At 41.1% G+C, this 25,659-nt stretch overlaps 1 protein-coding gene across 8 annotated transcripts in view; it reads left to right on the forward strand.

The window, feature by feature from the left end:
- Positions 1-485: 485 nt before the first annotated feature.
- LOC108702264 (formin-like protein 2) overlaps positions 486-25,659 on the forward strand; it is a 105,899-nt gene continuing 80,725 nt past the window's right edge. For 5 of the 8 annotated variants that reach the window (XM_041579212.1, XM_041579211.1, XM_041579217.1 and 2 more), the window contains exon 1: positions 486-1,010. In XM_041579212.1, the coding sequence (XP_041435146.1) occupies positions 894-1,010 (117 nt within the window). In that variant the 5' untranslated portion in view covers positions 486-893. The remainder of the gene's footprint in view (positions 1,011-25,659) is intronic. The other 3 variants (XM_041579216.1, XM_041579215.1, XM_041579214.1) reach the window with 1 other exon arrangement.

A 25,659-nucleotide genomic window follows, 5' to 3' on the forward strand; every position in this document is an offset into this window, starting at 1 on the left:
ATAACTAGGGATACACGGAATGCAGGATTCAGGCCTTTTTCAGCAGGATTCAGATTCAGCCAAATCCGTGTGTCTGGCCAGACCAAATCCTAATTTGCATATGTAAATTAGGGGCAGGTAAGGAAATCACATGACTTTTCGTCACAAAAGAAGAATTTTTTCCACTTTTTCCTTTCCTGCCTGGTCTTTCACGAAGGATTTGGGGAATCGGCCGAATCCCAAATAGTGGATTCGGTGCATTCCTACATATAACACAAGAGTGATACTCAGAGTTTCCAGCCATGTGCCTTTATACAGTCACAGAACCCCTAGTTGACTTACAATTGCCTTAAAATCTACAATATAAACATTTATGACGATTACAAGGGGACTTTGGCTACCTGATTAGCAGTGGGGGCCAGTGTCATAGTAAATGGACCCCCTCCCTGTGGAAAGTGCAAGTGCAGGCGATAGATCGCTAGAGGGAGCTTTTCCCTTCCCCTTGGACAATAAAGGGAGTTTCCATGGCTGGATCACGCTGGCTGCTCCTGTGAGTCTCTTGTGCACCTCTCACACTCGCTTCAGCAGCGGAGCAGGCGGGGAGTGGTGGTGCGGGTGTGAGTGTGTAAATTGTGCAACATGCAGATGGCATCCGTGCCCCCTACCCCCTCCATAGGAAAGAAGTCGGGCGTTTTCCGGAGGATACCCGGGGACAGGGTGCTGCTGCAATTGCTGGGATTGTGCTAGAAGGAAAAGCTTGGATCTGTCCGTACATTGGGTCCATCTCTTGGCTGCAAGTACTGTGCATTTTCTGTTTAGCTGGGGGTTAGGGACGCAGGGGAGGAAGGACACACTGCTCTTTGCTGGTGGATATCTGTGATTGCCTTGGCCTTCCTTTGCCCATCATCATCAACATGGGGAACGCTGGCAGTATGGATTCTAACCAGACTGATTTCAGGGGGCACAACCTGCCTCTCAAACTGCCCATGCCAGAGCCAGGTGAACTGGAGGAGAGATTCGCCGTCGTCTTGGTGAGTTCTTTTATCTGTACGGGGGTGCTGTGCGCGACGTGCTACGCTGTGCCTTGCGCTAAATGCGCTCTATTCCAACTACCTACTGACTGTGTGTGTGAGAGAGATGGAGGGGAAGGTTTATGTGCTGGGGAAGCACTTCCATTGTCTGGCTATGGGGCTGATTGTTTGCAAGTCGCTCTACTGCTGCTGCTGCATGGTGTAACGTTTCCCTGACTCTATTGAGGAGCAGGAATGGCTTTTGGGGTACTGAGAGTTTGGGTGGCTGAGCTTGCCACACTGTGTCCTACACTCGCATAATACCCTGACTCCTCATTATGCCCTAAATACCACTGACCCTTACCTTTCTTTTTTATGTATTTGTATCTACAGAATTGCTGGAGAGTATAGAACTTTTGTCATTTATTCTCACTGATACATCATATTGATACAACCATAGATAGATAGATAGATAGATACATACATACTGTAGGTAGTTATATACTACAGATAGATAGATAGATAGATACTGTAGGTAGTTATATACTACAGATAGATAGATAGATGATAAAGTTTTAAGGTACCATGTGACACAAGTGACACCAGAATGCTTTGACTTACAAAGATGTATATATATATCCTTGTGTTTTACAGTAGGGTGTAATTAATACCCTGTGTATACACATCACTTTGCAATGCTCTGTCTGGCACTCAGTGTGTGTCCTGGAGGTGCTAATGAAATGACCGTTTCCATTGGAAGAATAAGTAGGTACCAAGGGACTGGGGATGATGTATCTGAATAAGGTGGTCTAGGGACATCCATATTTCAGTTGCATGTGATTATATGGCTAGGTGTGAACAAAAACAGTATTATTCTATAATCAAACATTTTTTTTGAAGAAGAAGATGCCAACTTTGCCTTTGAAGCTAAGATACAGGAATTTCCTGTGTTAAAAAGGGAGATTTAACCCAATAATCAAAGGTATAAAGGTGAATATACATATTGGGTCATTTTTGGCCTTATGAGAAAATATGCAACCCAGTGTCCTGTTTATGGCACCAAAACTGTTGCTTTTTTCTCATATATTCTAGTTCAGATATAGATTTGCCAGTGGCTCATTTACTAACATCATTTATAACAGTATCCTATAGTAGCCTATAGTGACCAATCAGCATTTTTTTGTCAATCTATCACAAATTGTAAAATGAAACCACAGATGCAATTGGCTGCTGTAGTTACAACTACAGCCTCATCTTTTTACTGTCAGGGAAACCGAGTCTGGTTCAGTCTCCAGGAATGACTGAGAGTTCTAGTTCAGCACATGCCCTCTCTGTCCCTGAGTGGATTCAGGGGATTTGTATGAGCCTCTGGATCATCTAGTTTTGTATGGAAGTTGGATTTCCCAAACCTCAGCTCAGCTTTCTTGTGTGATGTATCAGTTACTCATAGAGAGCAGGATGTGAATAACTCACTACAACTTCCAACATGAAAGGTGTGGCGTTCCAGGTCTATTGAGGTTGGATCAAACATTAACTTCTAGCATGCCTAAGGACAGTGTACGCTCTCATATAAAGTGCTTATCTGTTGGTTTTACATATTGATATTGTTGCAGAAATGGAGCCTGAACAATAGATTCTGTAGTGATCGGTCGCAGAATCTTTTGGGTGCCGCCGCTCTTCATGGTGCTGAGTAAATGAATGATGTTGTTGGCAATCCGCTGTGTTGACATTTTGAGAAATTGCATTAACATTTGAGATATTAACATCTCCACTAATTTGATTCGCTGGGTGAAGGTCATGTTAATTAGAAGCCATAGTTTGATAGAAGAGATTGAAGGGAAGCAAGGAAAAGACTGATGCATTTGCAATGTTAGAATACTGGACTAAGTCCTATTGCATTGGTTTTTAGCAATTAGAATGTGAAGTAAATTAAGTGCAAAGCAGCTTTCTAATCTGGAACCAATAGTTAAACACTAGTGGTCACATCGGATTTGCAGGGACCTGGGTCCTTCAGATCAGTGTAAATTAATTTAAGGGTAATTGGTGTTACTGATTGCCATCAATCCAATAAATGGGTCACCATTAATGGAGAATTGAAGCCTAAAAATGACTATGGCTATAAGTTGTGTATATTATATACTGCACTTACTGTACCAATATCATTAAAAGTCCTTTAACAGTAATGATCCAGGCCTTCAATGTTGGTTGCCATCTTGGATTTTGTTAGACTGTCTTTTGAGCAAACATGGCGCTGAATATGCTTAGTGAGCTCTGGGCTTCTGTTATGAAGCTAAACTTACGGGCTTTTGAAATCAGCAAGCAGAAAATCATCTTTGTCTAATGCTACAGGGCAAATTCTGATCCATAACACACTGGTTTCTGAGCTGCCATGTAATGTGAATCTGAATTAATTTCTAATTAGACTTGCATCTTGTCTTTCCTGTAATATAAAAGATATATACTTTACGTTGTGATTTACTGCCCAGATCATGTGCAACAAACCAGCACAAAAGATGGGGACACTGAACTTCACTGCTGTGGTCACCTTGGGTTGGTACAGAATCCTGAAACATAAACTATGATGCATTTTAAGGCTGCTTTAGTTTTCTTTGTATTCACTTATTAATTAACGAATGGCAAAGTGCAAAATGCAAACATTTAAATGCACTGTCCCTTGCACCTCGGTCCAACATTGGACTAGGGGGTACCAGGGGACCCCCCCTCCTGCCCATGGCCACTACCCTCTGCCATCCCCACTGTACCCAGAACAATCAGGCCCGGATTTGTGGTGAGGCCACATAGGCCCGGGCCTAGGGGATTTAAGTGGCATGTTTCCTTTAAGGACCTCATAAGGAAACTTCCGGTGACTTCGGAAAACGAATCGCTCCGAGAACCGATTTACATTCTAGCCTGCGGGAAGGCAGGGGCATGCAGTTTGGGGAGATCATTCGCCCAGAAGAAGAGGAGATTTGTCGCCGGGCGACTAATCTCCCCGAATCTGAGCGTATGTCTCTGCCCTAAAAGTAATTTGCTTTCCTGGGACTGGAGTGATTTGTTTGAGCCTGAGTGACAGATGAATGGGAGAGAGTAGTGATGAGATCCATGCTTTCCTAATGGCCTTGTAGGTGAGAAAATAAGCAGGTTCAAGGTTCATGCAGCCCATAATTGTACTTAACATAAATAACACTTTGCTGGTCAGTGGGGGAAACTGTTTGTTGTTGCACTAACACAGCCAAATGTATGGATTCCGGAAAAACGGATTCCTCCATTTATACAGCTTTAAGATGGCCACAGACGCAAAGATCCGATCGTACGAATCAATGTTCCCATCTCCTGACCTGCCACTAACCATTCAGATCAAAGTCTTACCACTCCGACCAAATAAAGTAGTTAAAGAACAGATCAGCCGATGTTCTGCCCCTGACAGCAATCGTACGATAGACAAAGCTAGTGACAGTCTCCCACTGAAAATCGTACGATTGGCAATACATGCAGAGATATTAAGCGCAGCCGACAGAAATTTACTAACTTGTCCGATCGACCAAACGACCGATCTCCGCCGGACGAAAAATGTTGGGACTCTCCACACACGTTCTGAGATCTTTGCGTCTATGGCCAGCTTTAGTTTCCATTCGAGTTTTTCTTGAGGTCTGACTCACAACAGCACCTTCAAAGGCTTATAACTATTACCACCTCTATTTGCTCATTAACTAGCAAGTAGCCAGATGCCTCACTGCCCTACCATTAATAAGCCCTATCTGTCATATGTACAATTGTGCCTTCTGTAATGCAGGCATACTTACTGGTTGCTAGGGTCAGTGAGCTAAGTTACTAGACTAAAAAACAGTTACAGTGCAGAATAATGAAAATATATACACACACAAAGAAGGGTGCCTTAGAAACCATTGTTTACATCATACTGAAAGTTCAAATGGATCTTCTATTTAAGACTATCATTACAGTGCAGTAGTTGACACAGTGAAATGACTTCCAGTTGACATACATAATATACATAAAATATATTTTTTTTAAATGTAACTTCCCCTCTATTTGAGATACATAAGCACATTTGTGAGAGTCTCTCACTGCTGCGCTGCCATTGTGTGGTACATTGATGTACTAATCTTTAACCACTGCTGACAAGTCACTTGTAAGCTAATGTTGATGATTGTCTCAATGTGGCTGTCCAAACTCATCCTCTGAGTGCTAATCTCCCCTCTCAGAGTGGAATTTGTAGTTTGGGGGGGGAGTGTGGGATTCTAGAGACGTGATGAGCTTGTGGTAACATACATGTACAATTTGAAGTACTAAACAGATCCATGTGTTTCAGGCTTCTATGCAAGAGATAATGTATATCTCTTTTGTTTGTATGTTTCCACCAACAAGGGCATGTACTGTCTCTTCACATTTCCTCCTAATTGCCTGACTACTATATGTTTGGTGCAGATCAAGGAGTACCTCCTATTTATTCTCTCATGGCACTCAAAGCCTGGCATGGGCTCTGTATGATTAGTGGGTAATGTAAGATAAGTTGCCAAACTTAAGTCAAGGTTAGTAACCTGTAGCTGTACTAGACCTGGTGTAAAGTGTAAACAGCAAGAAACACAACAGATGCTGAGACCTTGATTGCAAGTGCGGGCATAGCAGGACTATATTACCTATAAATTATTGATGCTATCCCTTTAAGGGCATAGATATGCCAATAAGAAGGTGCTTGCACCTGTGCAGAGTAACCCATGCCAGTATATTTAACTGATATCAAATGAGTAAATACAATTAGTTTAACTGCAATAAAGGTTCTCTAAGGCTTTGAGATCAGGTTGCAGGGGAAATGACATCAGGTGAAGAACCTTAGAACAGAATTAGTGAATCATGGTGCTTAGCAAGGGATTCCAGCTCCTGCCTGCACATTATGGGGAGTGGCTGCTGGTAATGGGACTTGCACATATTTATGTAGTGTATCAAAAGGTATATCCGTAGGCTGTGCTTCTATTATTCTTTCGCTTGAGATTTTCAGAAAGAAATGAAAGTGTGGTGTCAGGTGACAGTATATAATCTTGTTGAGCAGAGACCTGAAATCTGCAGGTGTATTGTCTGTTCTTATGTATAGAATGATTTGCTACTGTATGTTCTGCTGTTCTACCCAGGTGCTTTTTATATATATAGTTTCATAGTTACATAGTTAAATTGGGTTGAAAAAAGACAAAGTCCATCAAATTCAACCCCTACAAATGAAAACCCATCATCCATACTAATAATATATATTTCCATGAACTATAGTATTAACACATTGCGGCAAATACAATGTGCAAAGATGGAAGTTAATTTGAACTTGACACCATTTGCAATGGTACATGTGCCAAAAACGACCGGCACCAATGAGCCAACTCCGGTAAAGTTCAATCAATGAGGCTAGGGAACCCTAGAACTACCACTATCTTGGACCTGCAGTTAATTCCAACACATTTCAGATTGCAATCCTTCCAACCTTCCCAATACAAGTTTGGTTTGTGGTCAGTAAAAATGATGTTCAATGACGGAGGATGTATAACTTTTGCCTATATGTGCGGGCAAAGTGTAACTTATTTTCACATCACCATGCATTTAAGGTGTATAGGAATGTTCATGTCTCTATTTATTTCCTGTTGATTGTGTTGTTTAACATTTTGCTTTGTCGCAGCATCGGCAGGGATAATGTATTTACTGGTACTTCCCGTCCTGAAATCACAGAGTCGCCAAACTTGTTTTATAACAGAACACACACACAGCAAATAAAGAATAGTGTGTATTGTCTGAGTGGTGTTAAAGGGGTGGTTCACCTTCAAAACTTTTTTCAGTTCAGTTGGTTTCAGATAGTTCACCAGAAATAAAGACCTTTTCCAGTTACTTTCTATTTGTGACCGTTTTCCTAATATTGAAGTGTACATTTTTCACCTTCTAAACCAGCTGGGGGGGTCGCCGACTCTGTAACTTTTATAAATTGATACATTTAGTTGGTACATTTGTTATCTTTAGCCCTGCTGAGCAAAATCCCTGAGTTTCATTAAAGGCAGCTGTTAGAATTGATACAACAGTTACTAATATTCCACACCTACTGCTGATAAATATATCAATTGAGTGTAGCAATTAAATGTAGCAAATTGTAACAGTTCAGCATGCTCCTGGAACACTGAGCTGCCAGATTGAAACCCCAGAGTCAGGAACATTACACTTTAACCTTCAATTTTAGGAAAACTTTAAAAAATAAAAGATGGAAATCAATGAAAAAAGGCTTTGTTTATGGTGAACAATCTGAAAACAACTCTACTGAAATAGTTTTTATAAGGTGAACAACCACATTAAAGGAGAAGTAAACCCGTTATTAAAAAAAACCCTACCCTACATAGACACCCCTCCCCCCAGTCTAGCTGCTACCCCGGGCTTTTAGCCTTCGGGTTTTTGTCAACTGCGCATCTGCCGAAAGTCACAAAAATTGCCAAAGCACCAGAAGGATGAGGCCTGTGATACCTCAGTTATATAGAGATGCGATTTTCAGGGTTTCTCTTGCATGTCCCATGTAGGATTGCCACCTTTTAAAATAATCTATACCGGCAGGTGGAGGGGGCGGTGTTAAAAGGGTGGGGCCGTGACGATAAAGGGGGCGGGACCGTGATGCGCTATTGGCTGGCCGGGTCGTGACTTCAAAGGGGGCGGAGCCATACACACAAATTTGGCAAGAAGCCCAGGAAAAAGGTAAGTTTGGAGCAGGCTGGGGGCAGGCCATGGGCTTTTTTTAGGTGTATTACAAATTTACCGGCAGCTACATTGCCGGTAAATTTGTAATACCGGCCCTGGCCTTGGCTGGTGTTTCACCGGCTAGGCCAGTAAAATACCGGCCAGGTGGCAACACTAGTCCCATGATCTCTCTTTCTCATTCTTTTCTCCTTTTGATCTGGCCACACTATCATGCAACTGTTTCCAACACCCCGTTTCTGCCTATATTTAAGTAGCAATGAGGCACTGCCTATGGCAGGATCCCCTTCCTTCAGTAATGTGCCAAGTTCAGTAGGAACAGACTACATGTACCTTCTGGGTGAACATTGCATTTGCAGGAAAAGTCCCACGTATAGAGAGTTATGAATATATAAAGACCTGCAGTAGACATCTAGGGTCTTGAATGCATTAAAAGGGATTAACCTCCTTTAAAGGGGTTGTTTAGTTTTATATTCTTAGACAATTTTTTTTGGCTTTAATTTTTTTATTATTTGTGGTTTTTGAGTTATTTAGTTTTTAGTTTTCCAGTTTGCCATTTCAGGAATATGGTTGCTAGGGTCCAATTTACTCTAGCAACCCTGTATTAATTTGAACAAGAGACTGGAGTATGAATAGGAGAGGGTCTGAGTAGAAAGGTGAGAAATAAAAAGTAGCAATAACAAGACAGCTGTAGTCTTACAGAGCATTGGTTTTTTAGATGGGGTCCGTGACCCCATTTGAAAGCTGGAAGGAGTCAGACGAAGAAGGCAAATCATTCAAAAACTAGAAAATAGAAAAAATTAAGTTTAATTGAAAAGTTGCTTAGAATTAGCCATTCTATAAAGTTAACTTATAGGTGAACCACCCCTTTAACTTCCACAGTTAAATTACATCTGTGCCTTCGATGGAAACAATATGGCAGCTCACATCCATTATGCTTGCTCACACATATACAGAAAAGGAACAGTCTGTAAATACAAAATTCTGTATCCCCTTACTTTTCTGTTTATAGGAAACTAAACGGAGGGTAAACCCTTCCTAAATGTTCTTTAATGCAAACTCATTTCCTCTTGAGAACGTTCATGGCAAAGCAATTAGACATAGCAGATACAGACCTTAATAGGTGACCACCCCAGCCCCCCACCGCTACTCATTCTACACTGTCACAAGACTATAGATGAGACAGCTGTCAAAGACAGGTTACAGGTCTTTGCCTTTTTTCAGTTACAACATAGGGAGATCATCATGGCAACTGCCTGCTGTTGCTTGGTTACGGTGTTTCAACCAGTGCACTCAAACTCACCAAAGTCCCTTCAGAATAGGTCTGCTTGTCTCTTGGCACAATACATCTCCCCAGTCCCCAGATATATCAAAGCAAGCACATTGACTGGAGAATGCAGCTATGCTGATATGTTACTTTACAAACAGAATAATGTGTTCCACCCCTGTCTTAAATGTAATTTGCAATGCTTATTCCTACTGATTGGGCTTTGCTGATGAAAGTTTGAACCCATTCTGTCAAACTGCATGTGTCATTGGCTCTTGGGCATCAGCGTTCCCAGAATAGCCTGAAAGAAAGTCACAAGCTTAATGTTACATGCTCTAATCAAAGGGATTATTGTATGTTTTTCTGCACAGTGCCACATAGTGGGAAACAGAATAACACAATGTAAATGCTGCTAACTGGACTCTCTTTAGTATTGTTTGGGGCCCCAGATATAACATTTTTATGGGACCCATTATTTTCATAAAATTGGAGTGAATGTTGCTTCTCTCCCAATACCCCCTCCCCTGTTACTTGTTGAAGATGGGTGAACTGCACATTTTTTTAAAAAAAGAATAAAACCACATACAAGCTTAGTACATTCCCATCTCTACTCAGAAATCTACTTCATATATATAGATAGGAACAGATGTATATTCCTTATTCGGAGGAGATTCCCTTAAAAGTATTTTACAGAGAAAAAAAAAAGAAAGAAAGCAGGAGGAGGAGGAAGGAGGACCGGGGGTTGGCGAAAGCCGGGGGGTCTGTTATAACCCTGATTAGTTTGAAAACACCAGGGGCAGTGGTTTCTTTTACTATATTACCCAATCTACTTATTTAGGATTAGATCTTGATAGTCTCTTGATTCAATAAAAGAGATCCAGTGAAACCATTTGCGAGTAAATCGTATTTGTTGGTTTTGCTCAGTTTTAACCTGTTTCAGATTTTTATACTGGAATATTTCTTGTACTTTAAGTAACCATTCTTTTATCGTTGGGGTATTTACCTATTTCCAATATTTAGGGATAAGAGACTTGGCTGCGTTAATATTTAGTTCTTGCTCCCAATTCTGACGGAACCTGTCAATAGGATAATCTTTAGATTTCATCAATATCTTATAAATTAGTGATATCTCCTGTGAAGATCTCTGTCTACTTAAAAACAAGCTTTCAAATGCTGTATCCGGTGATTTGCAGCGGTTCAAGCAGGGGCCTACTATTCATTCTATTTATACCCAGATTTATATATAATTATATTGCCCATCATTTTAAAGTTTGCCATTCCATCCAATGCCTGGTTGTATTTAGTGTTTAAAACCACTCCCCACCAATGTGATTGGCACCAGATGCACACACAACTGTCGCTGACTGCTCCAAAGTTATGTGTGATTCCAGTGGGTTATGGTCCTGAGCATTCTGTCTTCCACTTGCTGAGCTGTTTCTCACCTGAGCAACAAAACTCCTGGAAAGGCTACACGTGCCATTATACTAAAAGTGAATTGCCCAGAGAAGTGCCCCATTAAAAAGTGACTTATTTTGTGGGCAGCCTCGTTTTGCTTGTGTTCCTTTTATACAACAATGACTCAATAATGTTAGTGGTTGGGGGGGGGGGTTTGATCAAGTAGGGTTACAGGTTGTCCTGCACTACTTAGAGGCATCCAGGGGCCACACCTTTTATAACTGACAGTAAGGTTTACTTCAATATTATTTACACACCAATACACATTGAAGCTAAAATTGATTAGGTGTAGGCGCATGGGATAAATAGCATCAGTGCAAATGCATGTGCCAGTAGCAAGCACAGCAGTGTATTCTGCCAGCTCAATACATAACCATTGGACTCTTATCTTTCAAATCTGAATGTACAGCAGATTGGTCAGACACTGAATCTCTGGATCTGGCCGTATTAACTGAGACAGAAAATGTGATTTATTATTTGCAAAGAGGATTTTGGATTTGGAATATGCAATAACATCTCTTTTCCCTTCCTTTGCTCTGCGTACATGGCAGTAATTAGGCAAAGTGAAACCATATGCACTGCCTTAAAGTCTCTTATTTGTACAGTGGATACTTTGTAGGATGATTAAATGGTGAATTGCCTAAATAGAAAGGAAAATACGAGGGATTCCATGTGTTACACACGCCAACCCTTTTAGGTCCTACAGCCATAAAGTTGGAGTTCTGTGTACTTGAGGTGCCTCTGGAATACCCTTCCAGAGCGAAATGTGTCCATCATGTCCATAAAAATGTGCATGGAAGCTTTTCATCTGTTAAAGGGGTTGTTTGCCTTTAGACTTTTAGTATGATGTAAAGAGTGGTATTCTAAGACAATTTGAAGTTGGTTTTCATTTTTTATCTTTTTGTGTTCATTGAGTTATTACAGCTTTTTATTCAGCAGCTCTCCAGTTTGCAATTTCAGTAATCTGGTTGTTAGGGTCGAAATTACCCTAGCAACCATGCATTGATATGAACAAGAGCCTGAAATAAGAAAAGTAGAGGGCCTGAATAGAAAGATGGGTAATAAAAAGTAGCAATAACAATACATGTGTAGCCTTACAGAGGATTTGTTTTTTAGATGTGGCCAGTGACCCCAATTTGAAAGCTAGAAAAGGGGAATAACTCAAAAACTATAAAATATCCATAATGAAGGCAAATTGCAAAGTTGCTAGGAATTGGATATTCTATAGTATGCTAAGAGGGAATGTAATATGTTTCGTTACAAAAAAAAAAATGGTTAGCGAATGTTAGCGATCTTTTTGTGTCTTTTTTTGACCTATTACAGTCCTGAACGACTTTCCTTGCAAAGTTTGTGACCAAATGGCTTTTGCAAACATCTTAATGTATGTAATCAAATTTTGCAATCGCAAATCGTATTTTGCAACAAAACTCCAGAGCAGATGGCAACGATGAACTTTGCTTAGTGATGTACCGGTAATATTTGCCAGCGAATGATTTTATATTGCGAAAAGCTCTATACATTCACAAAAAAAACAACTTTTTAAACATCACTTGAGATTTTTATTTACGTTCCCTCTTAATGTGGCCATTCACATGCCGATAGAAGCTGGCAACAGACCGAGTTGGCAGCTTATTGGCTGTATGGGTTCATGGGCAGTGGCTGGAATGAGACAAATAACCCATTTTAGCTACTGATTGCATTTAAAGAGCTTCCCTTTGATGTTTAATAGCAGAAGATAAGCTTTGCATAGGTATTAGGTCAACGCGGGTAATAAATCACTTTAGGTATTCAGTGGCAGTAAACATTGTGTATATAGGGAGATAAACCCTATCTCTTTCTTTGTTTAGGCAAGTTAGCTTAGTGATTCCTGCACAGTCCGGTAGGAGCCAAATAATATCCAGCCAATGAGGAATTAAAGCTGCCACCAGCTACCTAATATTATCTTCTCTATTGACTTTATGTGTAAGAGGGGATTAGCAGAGCCCATATCTTATAGCAGAAATTATATACACCTGTATTTAAGTGGAACATAAACATAGAGGTTTCCACGGTTATAACATTGGTGTGAAGCATCATTTTTCCTGCCCAGTGGACAATCCCAGTTACTGCACCCATGGGGCAATGGCCTCAGTGACTGGCATTTTTCCACCGGTAGTGAAAATGGAAGTGAAGACAGGCAGGGCCGGCGCCGGCCTCTACTGTTGCGCACGCTCCCCGCCTTCATGGTCCTTGCGCTGGCTGCGCGATGCGTGAGCGAGCACGCTTTCAATCACCAGAGCACTGTGGGGGATTTGAGTCCCTAGTGTTCCATAGGCATGTGGCTGGGCGGCGTGCTGCCCCTCAATTTTTGCCACAAATCTGGGCCTGAAGACAGGCCTGGATTTGTAGGCAGACCAAAATGGCACTGGTGGCTCCTTTAAATGAGAACAGCACACTATACTCAGTATTTCACTCCATGCCCATCCCCCATGTATCATGGCTGCGTGATGGGCACCTTAAAAAGGGCACTTGTTTCCTCAAAAGCTGTGTCTCGGCTTATTCTATCCTCCCAGTAACCATTTGGTCATTTGTCAGAATCTCTTTTTCTTTTTCCTTTTTTTTTTAAAATCCATTGGGAAAGAAGAAACTTGATTTAAATCCAGAATGGGGTGGGCAGTGGGTGTTTGCATTTAAGGAACCCTTTCATGCAGGAGCATGCCTGTGTGTGCCGGCCCCGTTGCCATGGTGCTGAGATCAGACTTAGGAGGGAATCGCAGATCGGAATGAGAGACATCTGTAAGAAACACATTGGTTCTGTGAAGAAAGTAGCGAGTTTAGGGCCTCTACGTGGGAAAAAGGTTTAGTTTCCTGACATGACATGAAAAAAAAACCAAAACCAAAAAAAACACAAATGTATTTAGACTGCTGGTGTTGCTATGACAACAGCGAATATTTAATTTACTTTTGGCTCAAACTGAGAAGTCCGCTTCACAGATTACTTTATTAACCTGTGATTTAATTTTGTACAGAGATCCAATTTAGGTCCGAAGGCCTCTGGATTATGGACCCCATACCTATAATTTGAAGAGGCTGAATTTAAATTATCTGTGTCTTTTTTCAGCCTGACATACTATGCTGCTAGGCAGAAAGAAGTCTTAGTTGAACAGATCTGGTATCCAGTATAAAGATCCTTGGAGGTGATAACATGATGATAACGTGATGCCGTGTTTATCTGGCCTGTGTTTGGATGATCAGGTCACTGGTGGCTCACCGTGTTGTTTCCATGTAAAATGATGGAATATTTTCCGTGTGAGAACAACGATCCTGTAGCCTTGAGATATGCCAAGATGAGAGCTGGAAGGAAATATTCGCTTTTTATGTGTTTTGGTTTTGGCAGGTGCAGGAAGTAATAGCCAGAAAGTGCAACTTTTAGGAAAACCTGTGAATAAACAAAAAAATAGAAAGCAACTTTCCAAATATACAATTATTATTACTCATTTTCAGTAGTTTTAAAGGTATGTATACATTAAATTGCTATTGAAAGCAATATCGGTCTGTTTATATTCTTTACCTTGCTGGCTCCTGATGTGTAGCACTGCAGAAGCCAGCTAATTAACATTTTGCACTGCATTTTGCCAAGAATAAGAACCAGGAATGAGTGCTAAGAGCAGAAAAAGATGCTGCAAAATATTCTCACACATGGGAGTGGCATGTTTCTTATTTTATATTTTTCATTTCACTCCCCATGATATGCAGGCACAGTATTTAACCTTCCACAGTACAAGTCAGGGGTGGGACAAGTGTTTTGTTATGTAGCTGTGTGTTTGGATCATGTGAGTGCTTTCATGTATTGTACGCTGTACTTTGCACTTTTACACCATTTCAGCAGCTCTGGGCAGGAAGGGATACTATTCACTAGCAGGGGTTACTTACCAGGTCACCACTGTCTGAATGAAAGGGAAAGTCTGATGAAAACATTGGGCCCCTTCAACCCTCCCGCCCAACAGCACAAAGTGCAGAGTGAGAGGAACCCTCCAGTGTAATCTATTTTGCACAACAGGGCTCCCAAATTGCTCTTAGGGTTAAAGGAGAAACTACAGCTACATGCCATGCCACATTGCTTCTAGGAATTGTTTTTTCGGGGATGCAGTCAGGGGCCCCTTCTCTTTGTAGTGACCCATAGAGCATTAGTTATATAGCAAGGAAAATTACATCAGAGTTTTTAACAACACATTTCCATTATATCTAGGATGGAGCTGAAAGAGCCACTCCAGGGAAACGCATGACGAACTGCTCATGTGTAAGACCCTTTAAACAGGCAAAATAGCTGTTGCTTTTGAGGTGAATGCTAAAGTGTTTGTTAATGAAATGAAAATGTCGGGGAGAGATATAGCACTGTTTCCATTAGGTCATATTTTTTGTGACATATTTTATGATGCTTTTGAATTATGATGCTTTGTTTGAATTTTGTTGTATTTTTGCACACTTTAAAATATTGACACTATTATTACTACATTCATTGTGAAACTTGACTTTTAGGAAAAATTGGTTTAAAGTGGCATTCAGCTGATTTATTGATTAATGATTTTATGGTGTAAACTGATATTTTTCTCCAATTTTCACCAAATTAATCGTTAGACTTATTTCCCTTTTGTAAATGATGCCCCCCCCCATCATTGCTGAAACGTGGGTAGGCAGCAGAGGAACAGGCCTATGGGGTACTAGGACCCTAGGCACGTACCTCTGCTGCTTTTAGTAACTTTGGCCTTGCACGTCATGTAACAGGAGGGCTAGTGCAGTTAGGTGACACAAGGTGGGGGTTTGTGTTTGCTGTTGGGGTACAACCAGGTATTCTTGCCTTGGGCACCGGTATCTCTTGGCTCAGCTCAGCGCCAAGCAGACAAGTACAAAGTTTAATCTAGGTTTATTAACCCATAGCAACCAATTAACAGGCAGCAATGATTGTTTGCTTTGTAAATGATTGGTTACTGTGGATTAATACTAGTGAAGCAATCTTAGTGCTGGTTATTTTGCCATTTTACAGTTTTAAATAGTTTTTAAAATTTAGTGAAGAAAATGTAACAGGGCAGCGTAATGGTTTGCACTACTGCCTTGCATTGCTAGGGCCCTAGGCTTGATTCTAGCCAAGTTCTTGACCCGGTTATGGTATGAAAAACTGAGACATTATGTAAGACTGAATGTACAAAGCCAATATCCAAATCTTTGCTTTAATGCTTTCCTTTTTTGTGGTGGGAAGCTCCTGACTCCTCTCCCAGGCATGTGAAGCCGAGAACTCTGCATCTATAGTGTGGTCTCTCTGTATAATTCTCCCCATATGTTCCCACCACATGAAGAGTCAAGTGCAAGAGCAGCTGCCATTTTAATCAGATATACAGTATTACCTGCAGATGAGCCTTTATGTGTTCAGTGATTTAACCTCTTGTTTATGGGGTAAAACAGATTGGGGCAGTGTATAGGGTTGCCACCTGGGAAGTATTTAACAGGCCTAGGCAATAAAACACCTGCCAGTGCCAAGCACTTATCACAAATTTATCAACAACCACATTACCCTTAATTTGAGCCCCTGACCTGCCCAGTTAAGCATCTAGGTGCGCTTGTTTTTCCCTTTCAATGAGGGCCACATGGGTGATTTGGCCAAGCATGTGGGTAGGCCCAGATCTGCTTATTTGGCAACCTCAAGTATCTAGCAGGGTATGGCCAGCTAAAGAGCTTTTGCACATGGGTGTTTCAACATGCATTACACAGCAGTAGAAAGCAGAAGAGATCCATTATGAGGAATGCAGATTGAAACTGCTTTATGTAAGAACCATTAGAAGTGTTAGAACTGGGCATATATTGACCAGTTAATTCACAGTAAGGACATTGGTGTCTTGGGTTTGACTCCAACCAAGTTAGAATCAACTTAGAGTTCCCTGTAGTAGGGAAACTAGATTAAAAGCTCTGTGGGTCAGGGAGTAAAAGCGCAAAGTATGGGCAAGGGTGGCTATAGATACATACAAATATATTTGTTTTTATCATTAAGTTTCATATTTTTTACCAGAAGCTGCTGGGAAATTGATTTTATTTAAATACTACCACTGTGTGCACAGCAAGACAGTGCTGCTCATAATTTGCATGGATATTTGTTGTTATTATTCTGCCCATATAAGGGAATATAAAGTCATTAAAAGGAAGGAAACACAAACTCTGCTAGAAATATTTTCTTTTTTCAATCTTTACATTTTTGTAATCTTTCATCACCTCCTTCTCGTGCCCAGATTTATCTGCTCAAGCATATATGACATTTCTAACATCTGCCTTACATTTTGTTGTTACGAATCCAACAAAGGACGGCACTCCGGTAAAAAAGCAGGTTTATTGCAGGTTCCTGCAGGTATACATGGCCTTACGCTTTCGGGAACACAGTTCCTTAGTCATAGGCTATGACTAAGGGACTGTGTTTCCAAAATGCGTAAGACCATGTATACCTGCAGGAACCTGCAATAAACCTGCTTTTTTTACCGGAGTGCCGTCCTTTGTTGGATTCGACACGTGCGTTGGCTGCAGACAGAGCACACGGCTACCGCTGAACAGTTTGGGGCAGTGGGTTTGAAGCGGTCCCTTTTGTGTGAGAGGTGTCAGTTTTGTTGTTACTCCAACATCCCAACAACAAATAAGGATCCAACGTCATGTTTGGATTAGTGAAAAAGTGGTGTCTCCTAGAGACTGGATGCTCTCATGGGGAGCAATGTCTTCTCCCTTTAAACATGGCTATCTTTACTCAACCTAACTGCCTATCTGGAACATAAAGACTGCAAAGGGCCCTGCAACTCTGCCACTACAAGTAGCATGATGTTAAGGGATAAGTCAGTGTTAATGCAGGGACCCCCTGGTGGATAAAATAACTATAAAACGCAGCAGTGTTTAGCACTAATGCTGAAGATCTCATGTTTATAACTACTGTACTTTGTAAGAATTTGGACAGACCCTTTTAGACAATCATTTTCCTGAAGTCTACTGCTATGCAGAACATTTTAGATGTGGCAACCCTAACTGTTGATCTGTAGCTCTCACAACATGTTCATGGGACCATACCTAGCCCTGGCATCAGAATCTGGACAGAACTCTTTTACATATTAATACACCTTGAATTAAATTTTAGTCATCCATGCAGCATGAGGGCTTTAAATGTCGCCAAGATTAAAAGGCAAGGTAGCAAATGTAAATGTTGACCTTGTAGCTTCCACCACTTGTTCATGGGACCATTCTAGTCTGCAGTATGCATTTGCAAGGGGTGAGGTGGCAACCCTAGTCGGAACCAGTATTCAATTTTTTTTATTTTACTTTATATTGCTTATCTCTGGTAAGGTCAGGTGCATTTCTGAGGCAGCAACTGCCTGAGACGGCTCCTGCAATGCTGCCCCCTCACCCGCTTACATTTCCTGCACGGGGGTCTGGGGATGGCAGCGACCCTCTTGCACTAATGCAGATTTTTGCCTCCCCTGGTAACTCGTTCACCACTGCCGCCTTTTTCAACTTTCCTCATTGGTGCAGCGCCCCTGTGTCAGGTGCCATCATAGGCATCCTTGTTACTGGGGTGAGTTATCCAGGAAACCAGATTACATAATCAAATTGAAAAACAAAGAGCTATTGTGGCTTTATGGCTACTAATGTTTGGGGAGGGTGTATTTTCAAGCAGTACTAGAGGACTCTGACTACTCGCAGTGCTGCCCAATACACTTGCAGAGATGCCAGCTAATCCCATTATGAAGATAATGATCCAGTCCTTATTGACACTAAATAGTAACATGAAATAAGTCCTCAAAAATGGCTGGAGTGGATCATTTTGACCCTGATGACATGAGGTTCACTGATGACTGTACAGTTTGACCATATGACTGTAATGCTGCAGGCCACTTATGGCACATGGGTATTTTTATTATTGCCACGGTCCACTTATGGAGAACCATGCCAATCAGAATGTCAAGTGTTTATCCCTGGAAGCATTAACCCTTCCTATGGAGCTGGAGTTTCTGTAAATGGGATTGCACAGAATAAAAAGTAACTGCAGACTCTACAGCACTGACCTTCTTGGATTTACCTCAAGACTGTTCCATTCATTCGTAATGTTAGGTCCCATTTATTAAACGTGCCAAACAGCCTTTACTTAGGATTAGTGTTTGCTGTTACTTGTCCTCTAAAAAATAAAACAGAGACTTTTTTGGGATTAATAAAAAGAGATAATTCCCCTTTAACTGAAACTAAATAAATGTTCAGGGCCTTGATTGAAGCAATTTGAGAAGCTAATTTATTTCCGTACAGTGGCACAGCACTGAATACACATACATCTCATTGACCAGAGATTGCAGCCTGGCTCCTGGCCAGACATAACTGTTTGATATTAGCCAGATTGTCTTCTTGACACAGTGGTAATCTCAGTGGTAATATCTTTTCCCCTGGAGCGGGCAGCCAGTCATGACTTGTTCTATTTCCCGATTAGCAAATAAAAGTAGTTTGTGCACCCTGTGCCTGGAGTGACAAATCACATGCAGCATTGGCTAAAGCTGGCCATAGACGTGCAGACCTTCATATTGGACATATTGGAAATTTTCTAACCTGTCCTATCAACTGTCCCAAAAATCGTACGAGATTCGTACAATCAAATCTTTGCGTCTATGGCCAGTTTTATGCATGGAAGGGCCACATGGTTATCCATACTCTCCCCTTACTATTGTTTCACTCTTACAAAGCCATATACACTGTGTTGTCTGAATCCGTAATTGTCAAGTCAATCTCCTTAGCCCATAGCAACCAATCACCAATCACCTCTGATCTGCTTACTCCAGTTATAATAATACGTGGAATTGTTTGATTGGTTGTCATAGATATCTGTTTATTGAACTGGAGGAGGAGATATGTATTTGCATTTTAATTCGCACATAATTGTTAAAATTAATATCTTTCTTAGCAGGGGTGATCCTGGCCCCTCCGCCGCCTGCCCCCCCTCCCCCGGAAATTCGCTCTTAAAGTACCAGGAGCAGCATTTTTGCTGCCCCTGGTACCTAGTGGGGCGCTGCCGCCTGAGGCGATAGCCTCAACTCATTGGCGAAGCACCCCTGTTTCTTAGGCATGACTCTTCCGATTGGTTCATGCACATAGATTGGTTCTTCCCCCAGCCCCATTTTATGATTTTTCCAAGAGCAGTGAGCTTGACCCTGCGGAACAACCATTCGGCAATAATCACTAAGTGCTCATACTCACGAGCTGTTGTAGCTGCGCTCCCCTGCGTTCTGTTTTTCTGTGTTCAGCCGCAGGGGAGCGCAGGAATAGATGCATTACATTTTTTCCAATGGGGCTGTACTCACACAGGCGCGTGTAGGCGCCGAACGCAGGTTGAGACGCAACATGCTGCCTTTTTCCTGCGTTCGGCGCCTACACGCGCCTGTGTGAGTACAGCCCCATTGGAAAAAATGTAATGCGTCTATTCCTGCGCTCCCCTGCGGCTGAACGCAGAAAAACGGAACGCAGGGGAGCGCAGCTACAACCGCTTGTGAGTAAGAGCCCTAAGATCTCTGAAAGCAAAATTCTAATTGGCTGCTGAGGGTTACACCTGCTTAAGGAAACAGGAGCCAAGTGAACCCATTACCAACACATTTATGTGTTTTATTTATCTGTTTGAATGGCTTCAGCCATTCCCATTTCCAATTCCTATGTCTAAGTTGCTTCATTTTCACCATCCCTGCAAATAGCATTAAAGTAGGATTTTATGCACTGGGTTTATAGAGACTGCTATGGGATATCAGAGGACACGATTAGTTTTAGAAAATAATCCCCATATGCTACAGTATAATAAAGTTATCATTGTGTAACAAGATTAAGGATTAGGAAACATTGTATCAGCTAACCCAGTCTGTGATATTGTTTGATTGACTTGCAATATAATTCCCACAATATATATTTGAAGTCGCTCACTCTTGCAGTTGGTTGCTTTAGATTAGATATTAGTATTGGTCTTACATCAGCTAATTGCTGATTGGTTGCTGATTGGCATTACACAGTATACCAGTATAATGATTATGTTATGGGGTCAGGCAGGTGGGTGACATCTGACTTTTAAGCAACAGATTTAAGATAGAAAGGGAATGTGCTTTGACTATTCCCATATGCGCCTCATCATTCAAAACAGCTGACGAGGCAGATTTTTCCTTCCTATTGGAATACTGATTATGGAATGAGCCTCGTCCAAATGGATCGCTTGACTGACACATGGTTATTACATCTGCTGAAAGTACAAAATAAAACAGGAATATATTGATTACAGATTATGGTTTCAGGTAGAAGCTTTGCATTCAGTAAGTAAATTTGTTATGCTCGTCGGATTCTATGTGGGAGTTCTAAAACCAAAGACAAATTAATTCAATTCTTTTCTCAAAATTCCCCTGTTTTTGAATACACCCTGTTTTGATAAAATAAAATATTTCGAAATGATCATTAACTTATTAGTGCAAGTGTTTATTCTGATAATTCACATTTTTTATGAAAAAAAACCTATATATAGTGAAAAACTATGTATAGTTACAATACATATTAAGTGCTTATTGTCAAGGAGACAAAAGGATGGAGGTCCCTGCTCCGTAAAGCTTAAAGTTTAAATTGAAGGGTAACTAATAGACACAAGGGTATTTAGTGCTGTCGTTTACAGTGGGTGACACTGCCATGCATGTGCCGGTTCCCAGTTCAGGTGTTATACAAGTGCTTCAAGAGGTGGTCTTTGAGTTTCGGAAGAAATTGAGGGAGGATTCTATCTGAAGAAATTCAGGAATGGCATTCCAAATATAAGGTGCAGCAAGTTAGGCCAGTTAGTAGAAGGTTACAGTAATCTAGTCGGGATAGCATGAGAGCATGCATGAGTGTTTGGCATAGCAGGTGAAAGAAAGGGATGGATTTTGTCAATATTGTGTAAGAAAAAGTGACAAGTTTTGACAGTGGTGTTAATATGATCAGAGAAAGAGAGGGAGGAATCAAAGATTTCCCCCAGACAGATGTACTGAATTGACAGGATTAATGTTTCAGAGGAGAGGGGAAGGTTCCAGAAGCCAGAGAGGAATTGATGAAGTGAGTAACTGCTGGAGTACTTACTATGACTAAGTGTTTGTAACATGAAACGTACATGACATAAATACATTTCTGTACTCACTTTTATTCACCTCGTGGAAGATGGCTTTGTTATGAGTGCCTTCTCAACAAATACTCGATTTAAGTGTTGTGGTAAGCTCGCAGTGTTTAAGCAGAGAAGAATGCATTTGGTCAAGAGAGCAAGCTGTGAGTAGGGAGGAAAAGAGAAGCTTGGAGACTTCAGAAGTTGTAAAGGAATTAAAAGAACAGTGACACCAACAAAAAACAGCACAGGAATGACAATAATTACATACAAGTTCTGAACAATCCCATTGTACACTACAGAGCTTATCTGTTATCAACTATGTATCCTGTGCCTTTTCTCCTTTTCAGCTTTGAATGGCTACACAGGCGGTTGTTTATATAAACTATTGAAGAGTTTCTGAAACAAACACAGCAGTTTTTCCAGTGCAGGGCAACAAGACATTTTATTTTCACTACATTAAATCACTTTCATTTTTGTTGTTACTGTTCCTTTAAGACATGCAGGAGAGGGCTTAGGAAGGAAGAGCTGGTTTGCAGCTCCTGTACAATCCTTTTGGAATCCAATGTGAGATCATTTTTTTGAATACAGTCAAAAGGAAAATAAAATATTATCCTATTGGCATATTGCCGCTGCTCCAATGTGTGGGTAGCCCCACATTTTGCGTGATTCCCTTCCATATTCTCCTAGCTGTATAATAACATATTATAATAGACATGTGCCAAACTAATTAAAAAGGCTATTTAAAAACGTATACCTTTTAAACAGTGTATGAATGACATGGGCAAATAGGGGCCCTGCTTTGGAACTGAACCGTTGGTGTGTTATCATTATACATTAGCACCGAGGCCATTCAATCTGCATTAGGCAGCACAAAGCATTTTACATATTAACCTGACTTACACAGGGTTAATTCCCCTGTGTTTATTTTATGAATCCTCTAAATATGGGAGAGAATGGGGATACCTAACCACATACCGTATGTAGAAATGTAGAAGTCGCACACAATGCTTTGAGTGCATGTTGTCACATGATAGCTGAGATAATGAGATGATTGTGTAATGGATATGATTAGGATAGAATGAGGCTGATAGAAAAAATATTTTGGATAAATAACATATCCCACGACATGACTGAGCTTGTTGGAAAATCCACCAATGATTGCATTTTTATATCTTGGTTTAAATCAGATCTGCATGGAAAGTTTTGCACATGTGAAATGGATATGCCACGCATATTTGATATAAACTGAGATACCTGCAGGATTAGAAACCAGTGAATTTAGCAGCACTCTGCAGACTGCATTGGCTTCTGTGCGTCCATGCAGTATCCATGTAAACGAAAACCTGTGGGTATGCCATCCCTGCTACGGAACTCAAAGCAATTGAAGCTGAGCACCTCTACAGAACCCACAGCTGTTTATATAAGACTTAGTTTCCACTTGACATTGTTTAACAGTGTTTGAGGAAAGGCAAAATGAATTGCCCATTAAATATAATTGGACTCTCCTTTGGTAAGAAGTGTTTGGGTAGGTTTGCTCTTTGAGCTGGAAGTGTCATGGGTTGCCAGATAACAGCTGTGCCCAGTGCCAGGTATAACGGCGAGAGACAGGAAAATGATTGAACCACCTTCGAGCTATATATCTATTATAATATGTTTCTATACAGCTAGGAGAATATGGAAGGGAATCATGCAAAATGTGGTGCTACCGACACGTTGGAGCAGTGGCAGGGGGGACTGAATGCAAATAGAATAATATTTCCTTTTTTTCCCTTTTCTTCCTTTTGACTGTATTCACAAAAATGATCTTGTCCCTATGATGGAGGGGTAGGTGTCTACCCTCCCATTGGGAAGCGTTCCCAAGTTATGGACGGTGCCCCTCCTGTGCCTTTTGTACCTGAACAAAACATATTTAGGGGTACAGCCAATGACCTGTTTAGGGTTATCCCAAAGTAACATTTATAGGTAGCAAAATGGGAGGTATTGCTGTGGTGGGTATACAGAGAGCAAGATAGTGAAAGTAGAATGTTATGGTGTCAGTCAAGGTGTCTGTAGTTACCCTAAATCCAGGGTTGTTTTTGTTGCAACATCACCATTTACAGCACCACTGGTATTTTTATACATATCAGGGTATATTTATTAACAGATCTGATATGCCCCTAAGTCTGGATTGCTTTTAGCACTGTTAATGATGGCCGTCCTGGATATACCCTGTAGAACACATGCGGGGGGAGGATAGTATTTCTCTATGGGAGATTTAAAGGAACAGTAACACCAAAAATTAAAGTGTTTTAAAGTAATCAAAATATTATGTACTATTGGCCTGCACTGGTAAAACTGGTTTGTTTGCTTCTGAAACTCCACTATAGTTTATATAAACAAGGTACTGTGTAGCCATGAGGGTAGCCATTCAAGTACAGGATACATAGTAGATAGATACCTTCTGAAGAATCCCATTGTATACTGTAGTGCTTATCTGTTATCTGCTGTGTATCCAGTGCCTTTTCTCATTTTTCAGCTTTGGTGGCTGCCCCCATGGCTACACAGCAGCTTGTTTATATAAACTGTAGCTGTGCTTCTGAAGCAAACACACCAGTTTTTACCAGTGCAGGGCAACAGTACAATATATTGACATTCCTTTAAAACAGTTTTTGGTGTTACTGTTCCTTTAAAGTACCTCAGATTGGTATTACACGGCTGGCATTCTTGGGAAATCTGCTCACTTGGCTTTTCTTATACAGTGATTGATGTTACGGAAGCTGCTTCAGTCGCACAATAGTTCCCTTCCATGAAATGGGCCATTGATGGCTGCAGAACACGTTGCAGTCAGCTGAACAGTAGCTGTTCTATGTCTCTGCTGATGCAGCCTGGCACTTAGCTCAGATTGATCCGTTTCCAGAGCCAGCCGGCGAGGTAAATAGAAGTGATTAGGTTATTAGCAGGCTGACGGATACCTAACACTGGGCATGCAGGCTGGAGCAGAATCAGGGGACAGTGTACAGCTTGGGGGGGGGCTGCTGCAGGACTGTCATTCCAGCTTTTATAATAGCGATGGTAATACAAAGAAATCAAAATGCACTAAAAAAGTATCTGTGTGGGATTATCATTACTTCTGTATGTGTACATAGTGCTGACATATTCAGCAGAGCTTTAAAGACATCATTCATATCAGTTCCTATCCCCATGGAACTTACAATCTAAGGTCTCTACTACATTCACACTCACAATGGTTAATTGTATTATTCTATTTGTTAAATTCCTTTTCTGCTTAGTTGGCTGGACCCACCATCTAAGGGGACCCATCAGGCAGAAAGCAAAGAACCCCAGACACCTGTCAATGAAGTAATATGGGACCCATGATCTTTGATGGTGGCCCAACAAGTGGGTATACGCATAAACTGGGAAAAGGGTTGGGTTCACTGTCAGATTAGGAAGGGGTTCTTAAAGTAAGGGCAAACAGGTAATGGAAGGTAGTAGGATGGATTTATTAGGGTGTTATTAAACAGGCTGCATGTCTTTCTAGACTTAATTAATAAACTATTTATGTAGTAAACTGCTTCACAGAGTAAGGGTTTATGCATGGGAATGCATGCTGCATGAGACTAGTAGACTGGCTGCAGTAGACTATAATGACATATGAAAGTCTCTTTACATCTGCACCTTTATATTGTGCGCACTTCTTGCCAGGTGTATATAACCCCAACTTGTCACTGAGCCTGGAATGGATCAGATCTTCTGCTCTCAGCACTGGGTTCAGTCCCCAGTATTGCTTATGGACAAGACGTGATTATGGATCAAATCCTGCAGGTCAGACTGCTTTAAGGGATTTGTTGAAATCCAGCCCTGCCTGGAGAATACGGGAAATCAGATCTGTGTATAAATAGCTGGCAAAGCTGATCTTTCTGCCAATAAGTGCGCTCTTTGGTGCCAGCACGGGCATCAGCACTTTTTCCTTGACAAGCTGAAACATTGAAATGAATGGATATTTTCATATGGATTCTGTCCAGTCGTGTTGACTTTCTACACAGCAGCACATTGCAGCCAACTGCCAACTTGCATTGCTATGATGGGGGGGGAGT

This window comes from Xenopus laevis, chromosome 9_10S, assembly GCF_017654675.1.
Source record: "Xenopus laevis strain J_2021 chromosome 9_10S, Xenopus_laevis_v10.1, whole genome shotgun sequence".
NCBI lineage: Eukaryota > Metazoa > Chordata > Amphibia > Anura > Pipidae > Xenopus > Xenopus laevis.